A 21,990-nucleotide genomic window follows, 5' to 3' on the forward strand; every position below is an offset into this window, starting at 1 on the left:
GCTCTTCCAAAGGGGGAAGAGAAAAGCAGGCCAGGTTTATCAAGGAGTGTTAAGATTTCCCAAGCAATTACATGTCTGCGTATTGACTCAGCTTCACAAAGAGCAGAAGGTCTCTGAGAAGAAGCAGATGCTGCTCAGCGATAAATAAACTGAATGCCACCATGTCCCTCTGTTTGGCGGCGATAAGAGGAAATGCACAGCTAAGACCCATTTGCATCCTTTATGAACCTTTGCTTAGGCTTAAAGGTGGCTCCAATGCAGGTGGGAGGGGGGAGGCTGAAGGAGCAGTGCTTGAGATGAAATGCTCCCAGCTCCGACTAAAGGTAGAACCAGGCAAAGATGGGTTTCCTAGCCCTGGGCGGTTCTAGTGCGCAAAGCACAGGTGGTGGGTGGAGGGCATTTGCAAGAGAAAAACAGCACAGAGGAGGGGAGGAGCTCCACCCCTTTCCCACCCACTGATTTCCCTCTTCCTCTCCTCCCTCGGATTGCTTTACCCCCCACAGCCTGGCTCCAAGACGGGCTTTCCTGATGAAGCTGGGAGAGGGGTTGTAGAGGGAAAGTGGTGGTGGGGAGTGTGAAAAACATCCTCATCTCCCCTGCTGCAAGGCTTTCCACCACCCCACCATTCCTCCTCTCCACTGCCACTATGGAACGTTTAGCCACAAAGGCAGCGATAACCGTGGAGATTCACCTGATGGGTGCAGATTCGTCCCCCTTGTCCAGCCAGTCCTGAGGTGGGATGATGTACATACACCAGAGTCCCCAGTTGTAACCATGGGCTGCATTGGCGTACTGCTGCACTTCAAAAGTGTTGTACTTAATGTTGTCGATAGCTGGGAGGATGATCCGTTTCCTGTCTTCTTTGATCCGTGTAAGCGCCGGTTCCACCCTGCAAACAAGAAAGAGATTCATGTATTTTTAAAAAGAGAGTGAGAAAGCTTTTTGTGGGGTGGGGGAGAGAGGGAGAGTTAATGCTTTGCAGTTGGGCAAATTGAATTTAGTGGTTCTCGACTCTAAGATTCCCATACATGCTTTGTCTGTTTTGTTTCTATCAGGGTGAGTTGGCATACTGGTCAGAGCCCTGAGCTTGTTAACAGTCCTGGAAAACTGGCCAAGTACCTTCCCTTTGTTAGGTCACAGGTCATAGTCTGAAGGCACAGGAGTCAGCCACCTTGTTAAAGCTAAGCAGGTCTGGGACTGGTCAGTGCTTGGAGGGGAGACCACCTGGGAACCACATGTAGCCACCTTGAGTTCCACAGTGGAAGAAAGGTGGGGTATAAATGTAACAAACAAACAAACAGGGGTAATAGCCGGTGGATCTCAGTAGCTGCTCTTAACAATAGCTAAGGCAATGTCCACAGAGGCTGTACTAGTGTCAGGAGCGCCCTAGCGGCCTCTTTCAGTACACTCCAATAGCCAACTTTAAAAGGCTTTAATCCTTTTACAACTTAATGACTCTTTCAGATGCTATCACCAGCAACTAAGCAATGAACAGCGGAGTAGCCTATGCCCCAGGTAGGCAGTTGGTCCCCGTTTGAAGAAGAATCACTTGAAGACCCTGAACTTATGGGCTAGGGAGAGATCCTCCCTCTTTCCCTTGGGTCCACAGGACGTGGCCATTGCTTGCGCGCCAAACGGGCCCTACGCCTCCTTTCCATGCCCTCCATCACTCGTTGCTCCCTGCGTCTGTGTCGAGCATCTAGCAAGCCCCCCTCCTGCACTTTCTCACTGCTAGGATCACTATCTATCTCAGGAATGCCGGCAGGAGGAATCTCTGTCAGCTGCTGTGCCTGTGAGGGATGACCTGGCTCCTCTCCCATGGATTGCTGATCCTCCTCAGAATCAGAACTGCTCTGGGGTTCTAATGGCTCAGTTTCCACCCTGACAACTAGAAGCACAGAGTCATTTGCACAAGAGGACCCATCTTTCTTTCTCCCACCTCCTCTGGCTGGGGAGGATCTCATCAAGCTGTGTATGCAAAGCAAATGCAGTTTTGGAGAGAAGCAAGCTGAGAAAAGAATAGACAGCTGAGAATCTTCTATGGAACCATTTTAGGATGCCAACTCCTCTCCTAGGAATCTCAACATGTTTTTTTTTTTTTGGGGGGGGAGGACATCTGCTGGAAAGCTGGGCTTCCAGCTTGTATATTTATAAATAAACACAGACCTTGCAAGATGCCATAAGCCTCCTGTGACCTTCCGAAGGAAACCAAACCCAGGTAAGTGCTGTACCCCCTGAAATGTCCCAGCACGGAGATGATTGGAGAACATCTAACAGGATGAAGGATTATATCACACTACATGTGCTAACTGGCTGACCTAGTCCCAGGACCTTTGTGTGATCAGTGGCAACTGCACAGTGAATGACCACTGCTCATAAGGTGATTGCCACCATTAGTACTTTCTGCACTTAATTTCCTTCTGACCACACTGTTTACAATTCTTCTTCCCACCCCATGCCGCAGACACACCATATATACTGTATATAAAACCTGAAAATCCCCATAATACTTCAGGGCCAGCTCCATGTTTTTGAGGGTCCGTGGACAAGACAACCTCAGTAGGCCCATGTCTTCCCCTCCTCACCCTCAATGGCCCCCTCCCCTCCCTCTCATCAGCTGCTATTGCTTCTCATTTTCTTTCTCATCACTGAAAGGCCAAGACAACCTGTATAGAATCAAGTCAAGATTTCTCTTCCCCAATGAAATGGCAGACAGAGTACCGCATATCCACTTAATATTCATGTGTGGGCATGTCTATGCATGTGTACATGACACAAGATATATATCCACACCTAGGGATTGCGTACAGATGGTGTAAATCTATCTAGTCCGCATTTCATTTTTCCCCAAGTTCCCTAATTTGTGCGAATTCACACTTGCCAAAATGCAAACACATGGAGGGCATGTCTTTGCCTACCTGTGACAGAGCATATGGCAAGATATGCACGGAATTCTGACAAATAAAAAAAAATGGTCCACAAGTCCACAAAATCTGTGTGACCTGGGAAAAGCCGGCCCGCTGAAGAATCTGTTGTGCATTTCTCTGACATCCCTATCCACCCCTATTCCAAAATGTAACTTTTGGAGACCCCGGGGAGGAAGCTAAACATTGAAGAATAGCATCTTTCTTTGAAGACAGCCAGTATGGGGCCTTGGTTAGAGCAACCTTTCTCCACCTGGTGCTCTCCAGATGGTTGGGCCTATAACTCCAAACTCCCCATAGGGCCATGCTGGCTGGGGTGATGGGCACCAGATTGGGTAAGGCTGGGTTAAAGTGTTGGATTGAGACTGGAGAAGTCCAGGTTGAAATCCTCACTCATCCGTGAAACTCCTTGGATGACCTTCAACCGTGCATTCTCTCTCAGACTGTCAGGAGCTCTCTTACTGCCTTCGGAAATCCTCAAGTAGCCCAGAATCAATATGCAGACAAAAGGGCTCTTTTCCATGGCTTTATTTCCATTCAACCTAATGACGCTTACAGATGCTAACTGCCTTAGCCTAAGAGGAAAACTTAAGAGGGAGCAGCCTACCAGGGGGTTCTAGCCTTCAGGAGTCAGTTGGTCTCCATTTGGAGGGAAAGGGTGAGAAGCCTCTAGGAGGAGAGAGTCCACCCCTTTCCCATGGGGCATCGGGGCACAGCTGTTGTTGTGCCAAGCGGGCTAAGCGCCTCCTCTCAGTGCCCGCAACCTCTTGCTTGTCCCTGTGCCGGTGCCTCGTGTCCAGAAGCTCCAGTTGTCCCTCCCTCTCCCTGCCAGGGTCACTGTCACTCTCAGGAATGTGGGCAGGGAGGGGCTCTCCCTCCAGCTGCACCTCTGAAGAGCGAGTGGGTTCCTCTCCCACAGTTTCTATCTCTTCCTCAGAATCAGAACTGCTTTGGAGCTCTATGGGCTCCGATCCAACCCTGACACAGACTAACGCAAAATTATTGTGAGGGGAAAACATTCAGGGGCAGGGGAGGAGGCATTTATGACTCCTTGGAGGAAATGTGGAATAGAAATGACGACAATTCTAGCAAAGGGTTTAAGAAGGCATTCTTAAAGGATGGACATATATGTATACCAGGAGAGGCGATGCCAAATAGGAAATACGCCTGATAAATAGGATACCTGAAGCATAGATGCACACATGCAACTAGGGATGTGCGAACCCATCCCCATCCAGGATCAGTAGGTGCCCACTGAAGCGCTGCCCCCACGAGGTCGGCAAGCCACCTACAATCACCCCAGGTCCTGTCTGGCGAGAACTCGCCATTTTGCTGACCAATATTGCGTAGATGAAGCTTGCCTGGCCCAAATGTGTGCATATTTAAATATGCACATTTTTTGAGCTCCCTGTTTTCGTTAAAAAAACCCACAACCAGTTGGCAAAATGGCGGGTGCTCACTGGACGGGGCCAGGTGAGTGCAGGGAGCATCCCAGAGGGCACAAGCAGAGGAGTGAGTGAGGACAGGGTCTCAGCAGGCGTGGTCCAGGGGTGCAGATGGGTGGGGTGATGGCCTCCCGGATGGAGTCAGGCACCTACAGCATCCCTACATGCAACATATTGTTCAAATATCCCAAACACCCATGGCCCAAGCTTGCTTGGCTTCTATCTATTTCCCTCCCAGATTGTTCAGATAACAGATACCTGCTCAGATTTATTCTATTTTTGGACTTTCCACTAATCATAAGGTGAGAATTTGTGGAATCTTAAGCTGACTCATATGGTCTGGAGAGAATGAGGCCTGGCAAAGCAGCATACTAAGCAAAAAGCAAACAAACAACCCAAGACCATAACCCCCGCCCAGCTTCTGCTATTTAGAAAAGATTAGAGTTATGAGATTCTCAGCTTTTGAAGGATGACAAGGGGGGTCCAGAGAGCAGATCTGGATATGCTCCAAGAAAGCAAAAATGTAATTTGGCAGGAGGCACCTTTTTCTTGCCACTTCTTAAGCAAAATGGCTTGTCACGCTGTAGACATCTGTGGAAATGCAGAGCGATAAGCCCTCCAAATGCCAGTGATTGTCATTCCTCCAGCCTCTGTCAACAACGCACATGTCATGATTACCCCAGGAAGTAGTAACAATTAGCATGAATGCTCTCTGCAGGACATGCACATACATGCATGCGTGCACAAGCATGCGCTCACATGCACCCTTCTCTGCTGCTGCCTAGCTCATCAAGGCCCTGAATACCAAGCAACAGGTGTAGGAGTCATTAATGACACACCGTTAATTTGTTTACGTGGAAGAGAAGGCTGCGACTGTCTTGTTACAAGAGCAGGGGGTGGGAAGAAGTCACCTTGGGGTATTGCATTGCCAAGTGACAGCCACCTGTGGGAAGAGCCCTCGGGGGGTTGTCACTGATGCTGCGGGGAGAGGATGCATCCTCTGTATTGCTATTGCAGAAAGGCAGCTCAGAGAGGCTTGCTGAGAAGGAGCATTGTGGGTGAAGCACCTGCTCTGCTGAAAACAGCCACTTAAAGGGGAATGGATACATCAAAGTGATAATACTTAGTGTATTTACTGTGTCCCCACCCCAAGAGCTCAACAATGGTGTAGAGAAGGTGAAAAGTTATACTGCCATCTGCCAATCAGGCACCAGGCCAAGGCGTCCTAAGGCTCCAACGAGCGAGCAGCAATGTCTACACTGATAACAGGGAGGGAGAGATAGAAATCAAAGAATCAAAGAATGCGGAGGCTCAATAGGCTAATATCAACCCATAAGCCATGTCCCCCAGGGACAAAAATTGAGGACACATGCAAAGAGTGGAGGTGCCTTGTTCCTCCTCTCAACAACCTGAAGTACCCGTTCCCCTCTACTCAGCAATGGTTAGGCCTCATCTGGAGTATTGTGTCCAGTTCTGGGCACTGCACTTTAAGAAGGATGCAGACAAGCTGGAGAGGGTTCAGAGGAGGGCAACAAAGATGATCAGGGGACTGGAAACAAAGCCCTATGAGGAGAGGCTGAAAGAACTGGGCATGTTTATCCTCGAGAACAGAAGACTGAGGGGAGATATGAGAGCGCTCTTCAAGTACTAGGAAGGCTGTCACAGAGAAGAAGGCCAGGATCTCTTCTCCATCATCCCAGAGTGCAGGACATGGAATCATGGGCTCAAGTGACAGGAAGCCAGATTCCGGCTGAACATCAGGAAAAACTTCCTGACTGTTACAGCAAAACGACAATGGAACCAATGACCTAGGGAGGTGGTGGGCTCTCCCACACTGGAGGCATTCAGGATGAGGCTGGACAGCCAGCTGTCAAGGATGCTCTGACTTGGATTCCTGTATGGAGCAGGGAGTTGGACTCGATGGCCTTGTAGGCCCCTCCCAACCCTGCTATTCTATGAATTGATGAAATTGCCTCCCTGCGCCAGGGCAAGACAGGTGTGGGGGAAGGTCTTCCAGGCTGCAGTTCATGCTTTCCTAGGCATGAGTCCCCTAGAGCTCCGTGGGGCTTGCTTCCATGCAAGCCCATATAGGATTGTACTGTGGGAATGTGCACTTCCTGGAGGGGAAATGCATCTTCACATTTCAGCCAATAGGGGAAAGGGACAAATTTGGATGCATGGATTTTTTAAAAAGCGCGGCTAATGCACACATTTCTCATTTGGACACCCCCCCCCCCTCACATTCAGGGATGGGAATGAAGTAGATGGAACTCGCAGAACCTGGGTGAGTTCCAGCCTTCCTGATTCTCTCATCCCCACCTGCCACGGCTCTCCCCTCTCATCGTTCCACCCACGCTACTGTTGCATCAGCGGCAGCATGGCAGGAGCACTGCTCCCCTCTCATCCTCCATTTTGCATGCAGTGGCGTCACTGTGCGCAAGTGTCTCTGTCACCCTCGCAGGCCCCGGAGATGTTTGTGCATAGCGACCCCCACTCCCTGCTGTGCATGAGTCTATCCTTCTCCTGGCCCTGGGAGGGAGAAGGAAATACTTGTGCAAAGCAACGCCGCTGTGCGCAAATGTCTCCTCCTTCCTCCCGGGGCCTGGGAGGAAGAAGGAGAGATTTACGCACAACAATCCTGCTCATGTCTGTGAGTCTCTTCTCCTCCTTCCAGGCTCTGGGAGATAGAAAGACTCACGCACAGCAGGGGCGCTGTGAGTTAATGTCTCCTTCTCCCTCCCCGGTGCCGGGAGGGAGAAGGAAAGTCTTGTGCACGGTGACTCCCATGTAGCAGGAGTCCACCAGTTCTGGCAGGGAGCCCGTGGCTTGGCTTGCTAATGCGAGCTAAGCCAGGGGCTCAGGGTAAATCTGACGAGCCCCAAGAGAGCTGCACTGGACATCCGGTGCATATCCCTGCACTTAGGGAAGGCACGGGTGCCGATTCTGTCCAGGAATCCGGTGGACTCACTCCTGCCCACACCCTGAGCCCCGCTTGCCGAGCCCCTGCCCCTGCTCGCATCCTGACCAAGCTCAGCGAATGGCCTGCACTCACCCTGGCAGCCTTGTCGAGCTTCGCAGTCACCATTTTTTGGGAAATGAAATGGCAATCGCAAAAATGTGCATATTTGCACATGCGCGAATATACACATTTTGGAAAACTGGACAGTTTTGTACACACACTAATGAGCAGCTTCACAAAAATGTGCATTTTAGACATGAGAATATGTGCACTTGCACAATTGCACATTTTCACGCATATAAAAACCTGCACATTTTGCGATCGCCATTTTATTTTATTTTAAATGGCGACTGTGGAGCTTGATGAGGCCACTAGGGTGAGTGCAGGCTGCTTGTCAAGTGTGGGAGGGGCTCAAGCATGGTCCAGGGATTGGAGAGCGGGGGCAGGGGCTGGGAAGGCATCCAGAGAACATGGATGGGGGCGAGTTCGCGCATCCCTACGCACTGGACGTTCCTACATCTGTCAGTTTTGCTTCACCCCACATTCAAATTTTAAAATTGGACATTCTTTCTCTCCCAACATTTATGTATGTATGTATGTATGTATTGCATTTATATCTGGCCTTTTTTCCTCTTGCAAGGAACCCAAGGCAGCTTAAGTTATCGTCATCCTCCTCCTCCTATTTTATCCTCACAACAACAACCCTGTGAGGTAGGTTGGGCTGAGAGTCTGTGACTGGCCCAAAGTCACCCAGTGAGCATCCATGGCTGAGTGGGGACTAGAACCTGGATCTCCCGGCTCCCAGTCCAACAATCCCACCACTACGCCACCCTACATGTGAAGAACTTTGTGAATTCTGGCAAATTCTTATTTATTTATTTATTTATTTAATGTCTATACTGCCCAATAGCCAAAGCTCTCTGGGCGGTTCACAAAAATTCTCTTCCAAAAGGAACTGAAACAAAGTTCTTACCCATCCCTATTACACACACACACACACACACACACACACACGCACACGGCTCCTGTAATGCTCAGTACAGATCTGTGAGTTCAGTATTATTATTCCTATATGCTACACACATCGGAGGGCTGCAAGGTAACACTTCTACACTCAGTATATGCTGAACGACTTGTGGCTCTCTAGGGCAGGGGAAGGCAACATAGTGCCTTCCAGGTGTGTCAGACTACAGCTCCTATCAGCCCCAACCAACCTGTCCCATGCCCAGGGATGATGGGAGTTGAAGTCTGAAACGTCTAAAGGGCACCACGTTGCCTAGCCCTGCTTTAGAGTCTGAGCAACTCAGTTAATGAATGCCAGAACGGCTTGCCCCACTCCTCTGTGATTCAGGGCAGCTCAGCCTATCACTGCAGCAGAGGCAGCGACATCATTACCACCAGAAAACCCCTGGACACATGGCAGCGTAGATAGACAAAGCCCACTCATCATACGTTACCTACTTCCAGCTGCCTGTTCTGGTCAGAGCTCCTGAAATATGCACACTCCATAACAATAGCAGAGAGCTGAAAATCCAAGTTCATTCCCACAGGTCTGTGGCTGTTTTGTATCCCTTTTTGAAACATCTATCAGTGAAATGGGAAGCCTCGATTAGCATAAGATGGTACCCAACATGACGTTCACTTTGGTGCCCTGATGATTGAATCCATCATCCTCTCCTCAAAGAACAGTCATGCTGTGATCTCCATTTCTTTGAGACACAAAGCAAAGATGCTCAAATCCTTTATCAAAGGATGCACTTCTGATGCCTGGTACAGCTGTCAGATTGGATATCACCAAACCTCCCCCTTCTTTAGTACAGCTGACTATGTCTCTCTAAGGCCATCAGTTTGTCCCCCTCCTGCACACACTTTGCATAGCTCCATGGCAACTCCATAAATCATCTTGCTCTAGTTATGCGGCTTCCTGAACAAGAGGGATCAGATTTCATTATGGGGAACAATGAGAGTATAAGTAGAACTATTTGTGCTTCTGCGGCCCTTTCTAAGTAAAAAAAAAAAGAAAAAGAAAAGAAAAGAAAAGAAAAGAAAAAAAGTGGTGGCAAGGGTGAGAGAATAGTGCTCACATCCTGATAACATTAATATTCAACAGAGATCAATGTAAAGTTTTGCATTTAGGATAGGTGCATCCTGCTTTGACAGTAGTAACCCCCGCCCCCACAGCTACAGGTTTTCATAGATCATGAGCCAAATGTGAGTCAGCAGTGTGATGCAGCAGTTAAAAAGGCTAACACAATTCTAGAAAGCATTGACAGAAATACATTGTCCAGACTGCAGGAAGTAATGGAACTGATTCCATTACTCCCTGCAGTAATGGAATCAGGAAGGACTTCCTGACTGCAGAACTGATTCCATTACTCCCCCTCTTGGAGCACTGTGTCTGGTTCTGTGTCCAGTTTAAGAAGGATTACTTAAGAAGTAGGTGAGAATGCGTGCAAAGGAGGGTAACAAAGATGGTGAGGTCCCTGGAGACCAAATCCTATGAGGAAAAGATGAAGGAGATGGGTATGGAAAGCCTAGAGAAGAGATGATTAAAAGGCAATTTGATAGCCATCTTCAAATACTTGACGGATCGTCACAGAGAAGATGGTGCAAGTTTGTTTCCTCTTGCTCCAGAGGAAAAGACCCAAACCAATGGGTTTGAATCACAGGACAAGGGATTTTGACTAAACCTTAGGAAGGACTTCCTGATGGTATGAGCTGTTTGACAGTGGAAAAGACTACTTCAGAAGGTGGTGGACTCTCCTTCATTGGAGGTCTGTTAACAGAGCCTGGATGGGCACCTGTCAGGGATGTTGTAGCAGTGGATTTTCTGCATCTGCAGGGGGTTAGACTAGATGACCTTTGAAGTACCTCAACTCTATGATTCTCTCAAATAAAGTATTAGGAATGTGGTGTGTGTTTTTTAAATGGGGTGTGGACCCCACAAGACATACTCCTCAGGTAGCTCAGGAACTCATTAACAGCAACAAATTATGATACATTCAAGTAACAGAATAATGCATTGTGTGATAAAGAATTAGGCAAGACTGAAAACAGCGGGAAAATGCTGCTATTTTCCCCCAATGACCAGAAAGGAAAGGACACCCCCACCCTTCGCACACCCCTGGGATGTGCAAATCATCAAAACTCAAGCTCACATTCTTCTCCCATTGAAGAAAGTGTATTTGTGTGCATTTTTCAAAAGGACATATGTTTTCATTCACATTTTTTCAAAGGTGTGCATGCTGTCAAACACATGCAACGGGCTACAAATCACATTGCAAACTTGGAAATGTATGGCCTTTGACTGTAGATTGTGTCCAAAGTCCATGTTCGGTCCAGAAGCTGTGAACTGGGAAAATCCTGATCAAAAATGCACCAAAATGAATTTCTTATACATCCCTACCCTCTCCAATCAAATTGCATGGCACACGTCTGAAATTGCACAGTTTAGGATGTCAGGCCTTCTGGGAGCAGACAGGTGGAGAGGAGGCATTCAGACTCCACAACAACAGCAACATTCAGAATTGTGTATACTTGGGGAATATTCTTAATCCTAGGTGCAATTAACACTTTCCTTAATTTTGAGCCCACTACGTAGAGATCTCATCTGGAGTATTGTGTGTGTCCAGCTCTGGGCAGCGCACTTTCAGAAGGATGCAGACAAGCTGGAGAGGGTTCAGAGGAGGGCAACAAAGATGATCAGGGGACTGGAAACAAAGCCCTTTGAGGAGAGACTGAAAGAACTGGGCATGCTTAGCCTTGAGAAGAGAAGATTGAGGGGAGATATGATAGCGCTCTTCAAGTACCTGAAAGCTTGTCACAGAGAGGAAGGCCAGGATCTCTTCTCCATCATCCCAGAGTACAGGACACGGAACAATGGGCCCAAGTAACAAGAAGCCAGATTCCGGCTGAACATGAGGAGAAACTTCCTGACTGTTAAAGCAATATGACAATGGAACCAATTCCCTAGGGAGGTGGTGGGCTCTCCCACACTGGAGGCATTCAAGATGAGGCTGGACAGCCATCTGTCGGGGATGCTCTGACTTGGATTCCTGCATTGAGCAGGGGGATAGACTCGATGGTCTTGTAGGCCCCTTCCAACCCTACTATTCTATGATTTTATGATCTGCAGGCCAACTGCCAGGTTGTCCTCTATGAAATAATTAGCCAGCAGGCTGAACCTTGGCTTATCTGTGCAAAAGCACCAATGGTTTTCATTAGGGATGGATGGACCCACCGAAGTCCATGCTCGGTGGGTACTCGAGGACCGGCCGCTGCAGCTCCCTTGCTGGGCTTGGCAAGAGATCCACAAGAGCCCTGCGGCCACCTGCTGCTCCATGCCAGCCACCATTGTTACAGAAGATAGCAGCTCTTGATTTTTGTATATCTAACATTATGCACAATGGCGGCTGTAAAGAGCCCTTTCTGCAACATTAGATATATGGAAAAGGTGGAAATGGCCCTTTATGGCTACCTTTGTGCACAACATTAGATATGCAAATACCTAGAGCAAATGGTGGCTCACATAAAAATGGTGGCTCACATGGAGAACGGGTGGCTGCCAGGCTCAAGTGGATTGGTCCGGGAAACCCCAGGTGTTTGCTGAGTCAAGGGTTTTTTTTTTGGGGGGGGGGAGTCCAATGGACTTCTGGACCCAGTCAGGCACCCACAACATGCCTAGTTTTTGTTGTTCCATATCAGTGGTGGGATGCCTCTCTGCACATCAGCTTCCGGGGAACTCGGGAAAGCCCACTAGCATCCTCCCACTCACGTAGGGATGTATGGATCTGGTCAAATCCATTCCATCTCCATTTTGCACATTGTCAGGCACCTTTTCACTCATTGATGGAATCAGATTTTTCTCCATTTCCCAAACTTGTGTTCATGTGCATTTGTGCAAGTGTGCACTTGTGAAAATCTGCAAAATGGTCAAATTGCCCCAAAGTACTCATTTTCACACTTTAGCCTATGGGGCAGGTGTGGGGAGGATGTGCATTTTTGGTCGTGTTTAAATATTTTCATATTTTTCTATGATTAAATTAGCACAAAATTCTGGAAAGTAAAAAAACAAAACAAAAACCAGCATACAAATCTGTGGAATCCATACTACTTAGGAAAACCTGTCCACTGTGGAATCCGTGGGGATTCACAGAAATCTGAACTCAGTTGAATCAGTTGCAGATAGGGATGTACAGACTGTGTAAAATCCGCTCCATCTGTGTTTTGCGGATTGTCAGGTTCCTTTCGTTCTATCATCTGCCCACAGACGGATGCGAATATTTTTTGGTCATGTGGAAAAATACAGAAATAATTACGTAAATATTTACATAAGTATTTACATAATTTACCCCAGTACGTAACATTTAGTGTATTGTCCCATATTCCTCAGCAGAAACTTAGGTATTTTTCTACAGATTTATATGCGTAAATTTCGGGAAAGTAAAAAAATCATCCGGGAGTCCACGGACTCCGCAGGGCCTGAGGGGGTTGCTCCGCAGCAGATTCCACAGGTTGGATTCTTAGAAATCTGAGCTCATTTTGGTCAGTCTCGATTTTCTCCAGCTTCCCTAGGCAACAATTAAAGCCCTTAATGGCTTGGGGCCAGGTTATCTAGAGGATCGCCTCCTCCCATATGTGCCTGCCTGGACCTTAAGATCATCCTCAGTGTTCCTTCTCCATGAACCCCTGCCAAAGGAAGTGAGGTGGGTGGCTACTAGGAGGAGGGCTTTTTCTGCTGTGGCACCCCGGCTCTGGAATGAGCTCCCTAGTGAGGTTCACCTGGCACCTACATCGTATTCCTTTCGGCACCAGGTGAAGACCTTTTTATTTTCCCAGGCTTTTTAGCATTTTAGCTTTCTAGACTTTTCGCTTTGCTGTTTTAAATCTGTATTTTGAATTCCTGCACTGCTGCTAGGTTTTATTGTGGTTGTATTGTTATATTGTGGTTTTAATGTTCTATGTATTTTAAATTGTTTTATTGCGTGCCGTTTGGTTTTAATTTTTGTGAACCGCCCAGAGAGCTTTGGCTATTGGGCGGTATAGAAATGAAATGTCTATAAGTGACAACTGCCATAATCACTGGCCACGCTGGCTGGGGTTTATGGGAGATATAATCCAAAATCTCTTGAGAGCACTGGGTTGTCTGTCCCTATCCTTGTCCCTGCAGTTAAATCCACCTAAGACACCTCCTGTCCCCATCATTAATGGGGTGGAATGGGGAAGATCTACATCGTACTACTATTCTTATAAATTTAAGAGCGAAACTCTTTGCAATGATGAGCTGTGTTTGAACACTTCCATTCCCACTTCCTTGGCAGCCTGAACTGTGAAATTTCACAGATGGGGAAATGGTGAAGGAAGAAAATTCCCCCAGGTTTGTGAAAGAATGAGATCATGTTGCCCATTTCATTTTCTGTCTGAATGGAAATGATGCAAACATGCAGAAGGGCATGGGAAGAAATGGCATAAGTCAAGGTGTGTGTGTGGGGGGGTAGTACCTGTCCACAGGGTTGGCCCAAGACATTTTGCTGCCTGAGGCAAAGGACAAGGGTCTCCTCCCATTCCATATATAAAAGCAAAGTAGAGTAGCAGTTGAATCTGTCTTCAACACTGGTGATGGGACAGCAGCCTCCACAGCTCCTGAAGGCAGCAGCCTAGCTTAGGTGGCCCAGGGCAGGCCAGATGGCTCTGTCCTCCAACATCTTGCTGCCACCTCCCACTATCTGCCACCTGACGTGACCACCTCACTCTGCCTAATGGTAGGGCCAGCACTGCCTGCCCATGGGCCAGATACCATCACAGTCAACAGACACCTGACAGTGACTTAGTCAGGAAGGTAGCAAATACTGTTGAGCTGGAGTTGCAAATAGGGATGAATGAGAAACTCCTTTCTGATCAGGATTTACCCCATTTACACTTTCCAGACCAAACATGGTTTTGAATGCAACCTGCAGTCAGTCTGCAGTTCTGAGCTTGCAATGTAATTCGTAGATCCCCTAAAAAATGCATCCAACAACATGTGTACATCTGAAAAATGCACACAAACACACTTTAGTCAATGGGAGAAGAATGTGTGCATTTCAAAGATGTGCACAATTGACGTGTACATTTGGGGAAATATGTGCAATCTTTCACATGGAGAAAACAACAAAACTTGCAATTTGATATGGACACAAGACGGGACGAGCGCAGAGATGGAATCTGGAGATCTTCGGCAAACTCAGGTTTTGCTTGTACACACATCCCTGATTCTAAGACCTTGAATAGCTGCACAGAGACAAGTTGCTCCAAGAAGGTCTGGAGCCCTACTGAGGCTTTTCATCCTTCTTGGGCCTGGCTCCACATCCCAGGCTCTGCCCCCTCCAGAGCAGTAGAGTCTTCTTAACAAGGGGTGGGGGGAGTTTTCTAGCCTGGATCTAGCACTCCACTGACCCTTTGTCAGTCCCTGCCTCGTGCATTTCTTAAGCTGGTGAGCAAACGCCAGAGACCATGAGACCTCTGGTGTAGTGTGGTCTAGCCCCTCAGGGGGTGTTCTCTTGGCGGTGGGGGTAATCCCAGATCAGGATGTTTCTAGCTGGGGCTATGTGGCTGGAGGGGAAGACTCAATGGCTGTCTCCCCTGAGAGCCCACCATCTGCTTCAAGGTTCCACGACACACACATCTCCTCCAGAACATTTGGCTCAAGGGACTCCAGGTCATCACCTGTACAGGAGTCCTCCAGAGGGGACATGGCATCTGCCCCAGGATGTGTTTTGTTAAAAAAAAAAAATATGGAGGAAAGGATCACAGAACTCCATGCAATATGTGATTTCAGCCTATGTTGCAGTAATTGGAATGAAGTTGTCAAGAGACAGATTTTGCCTGGTCTGCAGACAATATTTCTAACACCACCATCATAGCAGCCATGGTAATAAAGGTGTCAGCACAGAACAGCCTCGGCACCACCTCAAGGTCTTTTATCGATTGCCTGTTGAAGCAAAATCCCCTTCTGTTTGTTTGACTAAATGTTCTCATGGATTCCTTGTTCAGGAACCCAATCTGTCATAAGGCACAACCTCAAAGCCGACTCCTGAAACATTAGCAGTAAATACTTAATGCCTAAATTTGCAGCCCTACAATATCTTCCCTAGACTGGTAGAGGATGTATCAGTTGTCAGAGATGGGTTATGAGAGAATTCTCTTGCTGTGCTAATCTCTCCTGTCCCCTGCCCCCCTTATTCCCTGTAGGGGTGTATGAAATACTCACCCCGTTCCGGTTCGGGCATCCGTGGGGTGGGGGGAGGCGATCTGTCCCTCCCCCTGGAATCCTCCCTGGCTGGCTCCACTCCACAGCAAGTCTGCGGAACCACTGGCTGGGTCTGTCTGCTGCCGGACTTCCGTCTGCTGCCGGGCTGCGGACGCAAGTGGCATCTGGCATAGCTGATGCCATTTGTGTCCCTGCTCTTTTCGGTGATAGGCTACATAAATATCACCGAAAAGAGATCTCTATCACCAAAAAGAGCAGGGATGCAAATGGCGTCGGCTATGCCAGATGCCATTTGTGTCCGCAGTCTGGGGCAGTGGACGGGCCCGGACGGGCTGGCAGCAGGTACAGTCCGTCTGGGGAGAACTTTGGTGGGTGGCAGGGGGCAGATCCAGGTTTATCCATACTTCAAGTAGAACCATTGAAATCAATGGAAATTAAATTAGTCATGACTAACAAGTCCCATTGATTTAAATAGGACAAGTAGGCCTAAATCTAGATCCAACCCATGATGTGTCATGGATATGAGCGATGAACTGGAAGGCTTCTAGCTAAATGAGATCAGAAGTAACAGCAGGGATTCCCTCCAAAGGGGAATTCCTCCAGAGGGAGAGACTTGGTGGCCAAGCTCCACCCCTGGAAGAAGCCCTGGAGGTTCGGCAGGCCAAATTAGGGAAGCTTGGTGAGCCAAATTAGGGGTATAATTGTCAGGCTAGGAGAAGGCATGCAGTAGCATTGAACTTCCTGTGTCTCTCCTTTTCTGTCCAAGGAGAGAGATATTTTACAGATTCATTTGGGACTTTGAACAGGGCATGCTCACATGTTTTGTGAGCAAAAACAAAATCCCAATATAGATTTTCTCACAATGTTCACTGCTTCACTCCCAACTCACTCCTGTCATGCCATCTCTCCTGTCAGTGTCCTCCTAATTATAGCACCTTACCAGCCAGTGTTGAACTCAACGTGAGCATCGAAGAACCCAACGATGGGGGACGTTGCAGCTTTCCACCCTTGGATTCTGGCTCGGATCAGCCCTTCCCGTTTATTATTGCGAACAATTTTCACCAGTCCTGGGTATCTCTTATGGACATACTGGTCCAAATTAAACTTCAGCTCAACTGTAAAAAGAAAAGAGACAAAGAGATTTGATTGGTATTATACGTGGCCTATGGCATTTCAGTGAAACATGGTTCTCCTGGGCAAAATATTTCTCAGGAACAATGCCCCAAAGGCAGATATTTAAACAGACCAATCTAATTAGTAAATACTTAGACCCTTCCTCTCCTGTTACCCCACCCCCAATTTAAAAAAATAGATTGAAAAAACAGAATTTAATCCTGACCTTTTTCTGCTATTTCTATGGTAAGTATCCGAAAAGTAAATGGGTTGAGGTGCTGGAATAATACACATACATGCACAGGCATGCATATATATATATATATATATATATATATATATATATATTTTAAAGGAATTATGCCAGATAATGATAAATTGTGAGTTTCTGCACATGAAAACTGGGTAGTCCTGCCAGCAATTCCTCCACCCAATTCAGAGCTCCATGTCTGTTCTGCAGTGGACACGTTCACCTGTGTCAGAAGGCTTCCCATCGACTTAAGTGGAGAGACTATGGGTTCATTCTTCTGGGTCCCCATTGCTGCCCCTCCATTGGTGTGAATGGGGAAGCCAGCTAGACCTATGTATTGAAATTAGTCTATCCCTGTGCAAGAAGAGGGTCACCACGCAGCAGTATGCGGGAAGCTACCATTGGTCTTTCTAACTCAATATTGTCTACACCATGGGTAGGCAACTGCAGAAGGTCTCAGGGGCCCACAGGCACAAGGGAAAAAACCAAACAAAGTACTGTCCGTTGCACCACAAAACACTAGAAGAGTCACAATTAGCTTACTTTACATAGGGGGTGCAGCAATCCATATGCAGCCCACATGTTACCCACTCCTGGTTTACAGGACTATTCCCCAGCCTGGTGTCCTACTATGGCTGGGTTGGGCTCAGCCCTGCGGCAAGCTAGGAGCAAATCAGTCCAGCAAAGCCAGTAAGCAAGCAAAAGTTCAAAGCACAGTATTACCAGCCCAAGAAAAAAGGGCAGTCCAAAAGTAGGGTCTTATCAGGAGCCAGCAGCAGCATAAGAGACAAAGCCAAGAAGAGGCAAGATTCTAAATCACTAGGAGCAGAAATAAGTTATCATTACATCAAACAGTAGCTCTCAACTCAGAACTTATACGCTGGAGCTTCCAGAGCCCCACCCAGGACTCAGCTGCAGCACATCAAAGGCTACTGGAAGAAGTCCTCCTCATAGGGAAGGCCATACTCACAAGGAGCCCTTTACCCATGAGGAGCCTTCCTTTGCAAATAGGCACTCCTTCTCACAGGGGTTCTTCTGGCCTGTCTCTTGAGATGCTGACACTCTCAAGGGCTAGGTGGTCATTCACTCTCTTTCTCAGAAATGGAGCCCCCTCCTCTTGTGGGAATGGGCCCATGGTCATCTCCTCCAAGGGTCCAAGCTCCTTCTAGTCTTCTTGTATGGGATGCTCCTTGAAGTTAGCCTCCCTCCCCCACCCGGGAGTTCCTATGCTGAAGAGGATTTATCCAGTGGGAGGCCCTCCAGATATTTTGGACTTAAACTCCCATCAGGCCCAGACAGCATAGCCAATAGACAGGAATGCTAGGAGTTGTAGTCCAAAACATCTAGAAGACACCAGGTTGGGGAAGGCTGGTTTAGATTAGCTGGCAGTGGGCAGTTTTTGAAGGTTTCAGACAAGAGTCTCTTCTAGCCTTACCTGGAACTGCTGGGAATTGAACCTGGGAACTTTTGCATGCCCTAAGCTATAGACCCTTCCCAAATGACTGTAGAGCACTTCATTTGCACAACAACTCTACATAGAACAAAATATGTGTAAAACAGCCCTTAGATATATCCAAATTGCTGCTGTTTTCATTTAACAGCTTTCTCTCATTACGGACAACACAAGCCAAACATGCATGCAGCAAGAAACAGAATAACAAGCAAGCAAACAAACAAACAGGTGTTATGAATGTTCACCATTGTCGCTGTTGTCATCCACCAGAATGATTTCCTTGAGCAAGTGGGATGGAGTGTGGTTGACGACGCTGTGCACTGAGCGCAAGATGACAGAGAGAGCCTCGTTTACAAAAATAAAGACCACCGAGATCTGGGGGAGGTCATCAGAATAGGACATCTGTTTGCACCTAGAGAGCACAAAAGGGAGAACTAAGACCCACTGAGCATTTAACACAAGGAACATCTTAGCTTTCATCTTACTGTTTCCCATGTCATAGAATCATAGAATCATAGAATAGTAGGGCTGGAAGGGGCCTACAAGGCCATCAAGTCCAACCCCCTGCTCAATGCAGGAATCCAAGTCAGAGCATCCCTGACAAATGGCTGTCCAGCCTGTCTTGAAGGCCTCCAGTGTGGGAGAGCCCACCACCTCCCCAGGTAATTGGTTCCAATGAGGTGTCTCCAATGTCAAAGGAGACATCCCATTTCCATGGCTGGTTAACCCATGTGAACTTGCCCCCCACCCCATCTTGAAAATGACTGATGATTGCTCTGGACTATATCCCCATTCATGGAATTGTTCACATGCAAGAATGTCAAAGAGCCAATTCTCAAAATTTGGTCCAATATTCAGCCAGGAAAGAGATCTTTGGGGTCATGATGGATTGTTCAATGAAAGCATCAATCCAGTCTACAGCAGCTATGCAAAAGTCAAATAAGTGGAAGATGGCCATAGCATTCATGTCCTGTTTATGGGCTTCCCATTGGGGCTTCTGGTTCACCACTGTGGGAACAGAATTCAGGATTAAATGGGCCTTTAATCTGATCCACCAGAGCGTTTCTTATTTCTCCTGCAACACACCTCGTAATATAAGTCAGTTCCCAACTTCCTCCCCTGCATATAAATTAACGTTAAAAATAACCGACATGTTCTCACAGGCAAATGCAGTGTCCAATTACCATAGCAATTACAGGCCCCATTCTCTAAAATACAGCTAATGATACCACAGGAAATGACTTTCTTTGCTCTTGTCAAACTCAGTGACCTCCTGGCTCATGACTTCAACATAATGATCACAGTTTTTTTACACCATTAGCCATTTATCTTCACGGGGTGAGGGAAGGACATGTCTGACTACCAGGTAACCCCTGGCAATCTGCCAAAGGGGGGGAATCATGGAGCAATCCATTTTCAAACTCCCTCCTAGGCTCAATGTATTGAAATGCTCAGAAATGTTAATGATTCCTGTGTCCTTGTTGTGAGAGCTTCAACTCCTGCAAGAAAATCATTTGCACCCCAAAGAGGTCCACTGTGCTTTATGTTTATGTAAAATATCTCCCATTGACACCTAGAAATAAACCTTGATGAGAAACGGAGCATTGACAGGAAGGATGGATTGGTCAATTTTGGTTTCACTCCGTTTCTCCTTTCTCCAACCAGAACTTCATTTCATCCCAATCCCGCATCAGTTTGCTCGTGTTTTTAAAGCCCCATCCAGCACTTTTGGGGCCCAACAGACCCCTGCTGCCCACCAATGTGTAGGGATGGGTTAACTCATCTGAATCTGCTGGGCAATCCATTCACCGGAACCCCACCCACTGCCAGCCCCTGCTTGCGCTGGTGGTGGTTCACAGGAACGTGGTGAGCGCCACCACCAACAAGAGGAACTGCATCCCTCTCTGCTGGTGCTCAGCAGAGAGGGGTGCAGTTGTTCTTGGTGGCAGCAGAGGAGGCAGCAGGATCATAGACTCATAGCCTCATAGAACAGTAGGGTTGGAAGGGGCCTACAAGGCCATCGAGTCCAACTCCCTGCTCAGTGCAGGAATCCAAGTCAGAGCATCCCTGACAGATGGCTGTCAAGCCTCATCTTGAATGCCTTCAGTGTGGGAGAGCCCACCACCTCCCTAGGTAATGGGTTCCATCATCATACTGCTCTAACAGTCAGGAAGTTTTCCCTGCTGTTTAGCCGGAATCTGGCTTCCTGTAACTTGAGCCCATTATTCTGTGTCCTGCACTCTGGGATGATCGAGAAGAGATCCCAGGTGGGAACTGAGAGGGAAGTGCCATGGCTGCCACCCTGCCCCTGCTGCTGTTGAGTAGGGATATATGAAAGTCACTTACCTTTTCGCGGATTGTGTTCATGGTGGGGGGGAGGTGCTCCGCCCCTCCCACCGGAATCCGCGACGGGGGGGGAGGCAATCCGGTCCTCCCCCCCAGAATCCTCGAAGGCCGGCTCTGCTCCGCGACGGCTCTGCTCCGCGGAGCAGCCAGCCAGGCCAGGGCTGTCCGCAGCCGGATTTCTGGCCATGGACTCGCTGGTGTGGACACAAATGGCAGCCGCCATAGCGGCCACCATTTGCGTCCAGCCAGGGAGCCGTGATAGGCTACGTAAGAATTTATGTAGCCTATCACGGCTACCCCCCAAAAAAACCCGCAGCGTACGCCAATGGCGGTGCCTACGGCGGCCACCATTTGCGTTCCCTATTTTTTGCCAATTTATCTTACGTAAATATTTACCTTATTTATCTTATGTAAATATTTATCTTATGTAAATTACATAAGATAAATCTTATGTAATTTACATAAAATAAATATTTACATACTAAGATAAATAAGGTAAATATTTACGTAAGATAAATCGGCGAAAAATAGGGAACGCAAATGGCGGCCACCATAGCCTCCGCCATTTGCATACGCTGTGTGGTTTTTTGGGGGGAGGTTAGCTGTGATAGGCTACGTAAATTCTTACGTAGCCTATCATGGCTGCAAGGACGGCAATGGCGGCGGCAGCAGCCTTGCTGCGGCCGGCCAGGAGACCAGCCGCCGAATCTGCCACGTCAGCCCCAAGTAAGTGCCATCCCGGGGGGATTCCATGGGGGGGGGCAGGGGGCAGGAGGCTGTTCCGCCATGGATTCCGGGGGGCTGGATTCTAAAGAATCCAGCCTCACTGGAATCCGTGGCAGAATTATCTGCCATCCTTACCACCGAGAGCAACACTCGGGCATGGAGCAGGGACTGCTGTGCTTGCCCAACTTAGTATACACCAAGTCAGGCAAGAGCAGGGGGTCGTGGACTGGCATCTGGGAGGCCAAAATGCTGGGAACCCGCTGAGGCCAAGCACCCAAAGAGATGCTCGTGACATCCCTACATATGTGTCATCCCATCACAGGGGCATTTGCATTCTCAGTTTGAAAGGCAGTCATGGCCGTTGTGGCAGCAGCCATGCTTTCTTGCTGCTGGGTGTGTGTATTGGCCCCAGGCCTGTAACCAAGTCACCTGTAGTTCTAGAGGGGCCTAGAGATCCATAATCCTTTGCTTAGGTTCATTATAAGTGCAATTCCCTTGCTAGTGGGCCTCTGAGCATGTGAGATGA

At 48.0% G+C, this 21,990-nt stretch overlaps 1 protein-coding gene across 1 annotated transcript in view; it reads right to left on the bottom strand.

Annotated features, from left to right (window-relative positions):
• The window catches only part of GALNT9 (polypeptide N-acetylgalactosaminyltransferase 9), a 271,130-nt gene that overhangs the window by 128,097 nt on the left and 121,043 nt on the right, over window positions 1-21,990 (bottom strand). Inside the window, exons 3-5 of the mRNA XM_084820326.1 lie at window positions 18,638-18,804; window positions 16,517-16,691; window positions 692-889 (exon numbers count right to left, since the gene is read on the bottom strand). Coding sequence (XP_084676452.1) covers window positions 692-889; window positions 16,517-16,691; window positions 18,638-18,804 — 540 coding nt within the window. The remainder of the gene's footprint in view (window positions 1-691; window positions 890-16,516; window positions 16,692-18,637; window positions 18,805-21,990) is intronic.

This window comes from Heloderma suspectum, chromosome 13 (assembly GCF_057233095.1).
Source record: "Heloderma suspectum isolate Gila_16-S chromosome 13, 16-S_ref, whole genome shotgun sequence".
NCBI lineage: Eukaryota > Metazoa > Chordata > Lepidosauria > Squamata > Helodermatidae > Heloderma > Heloderma suspectum.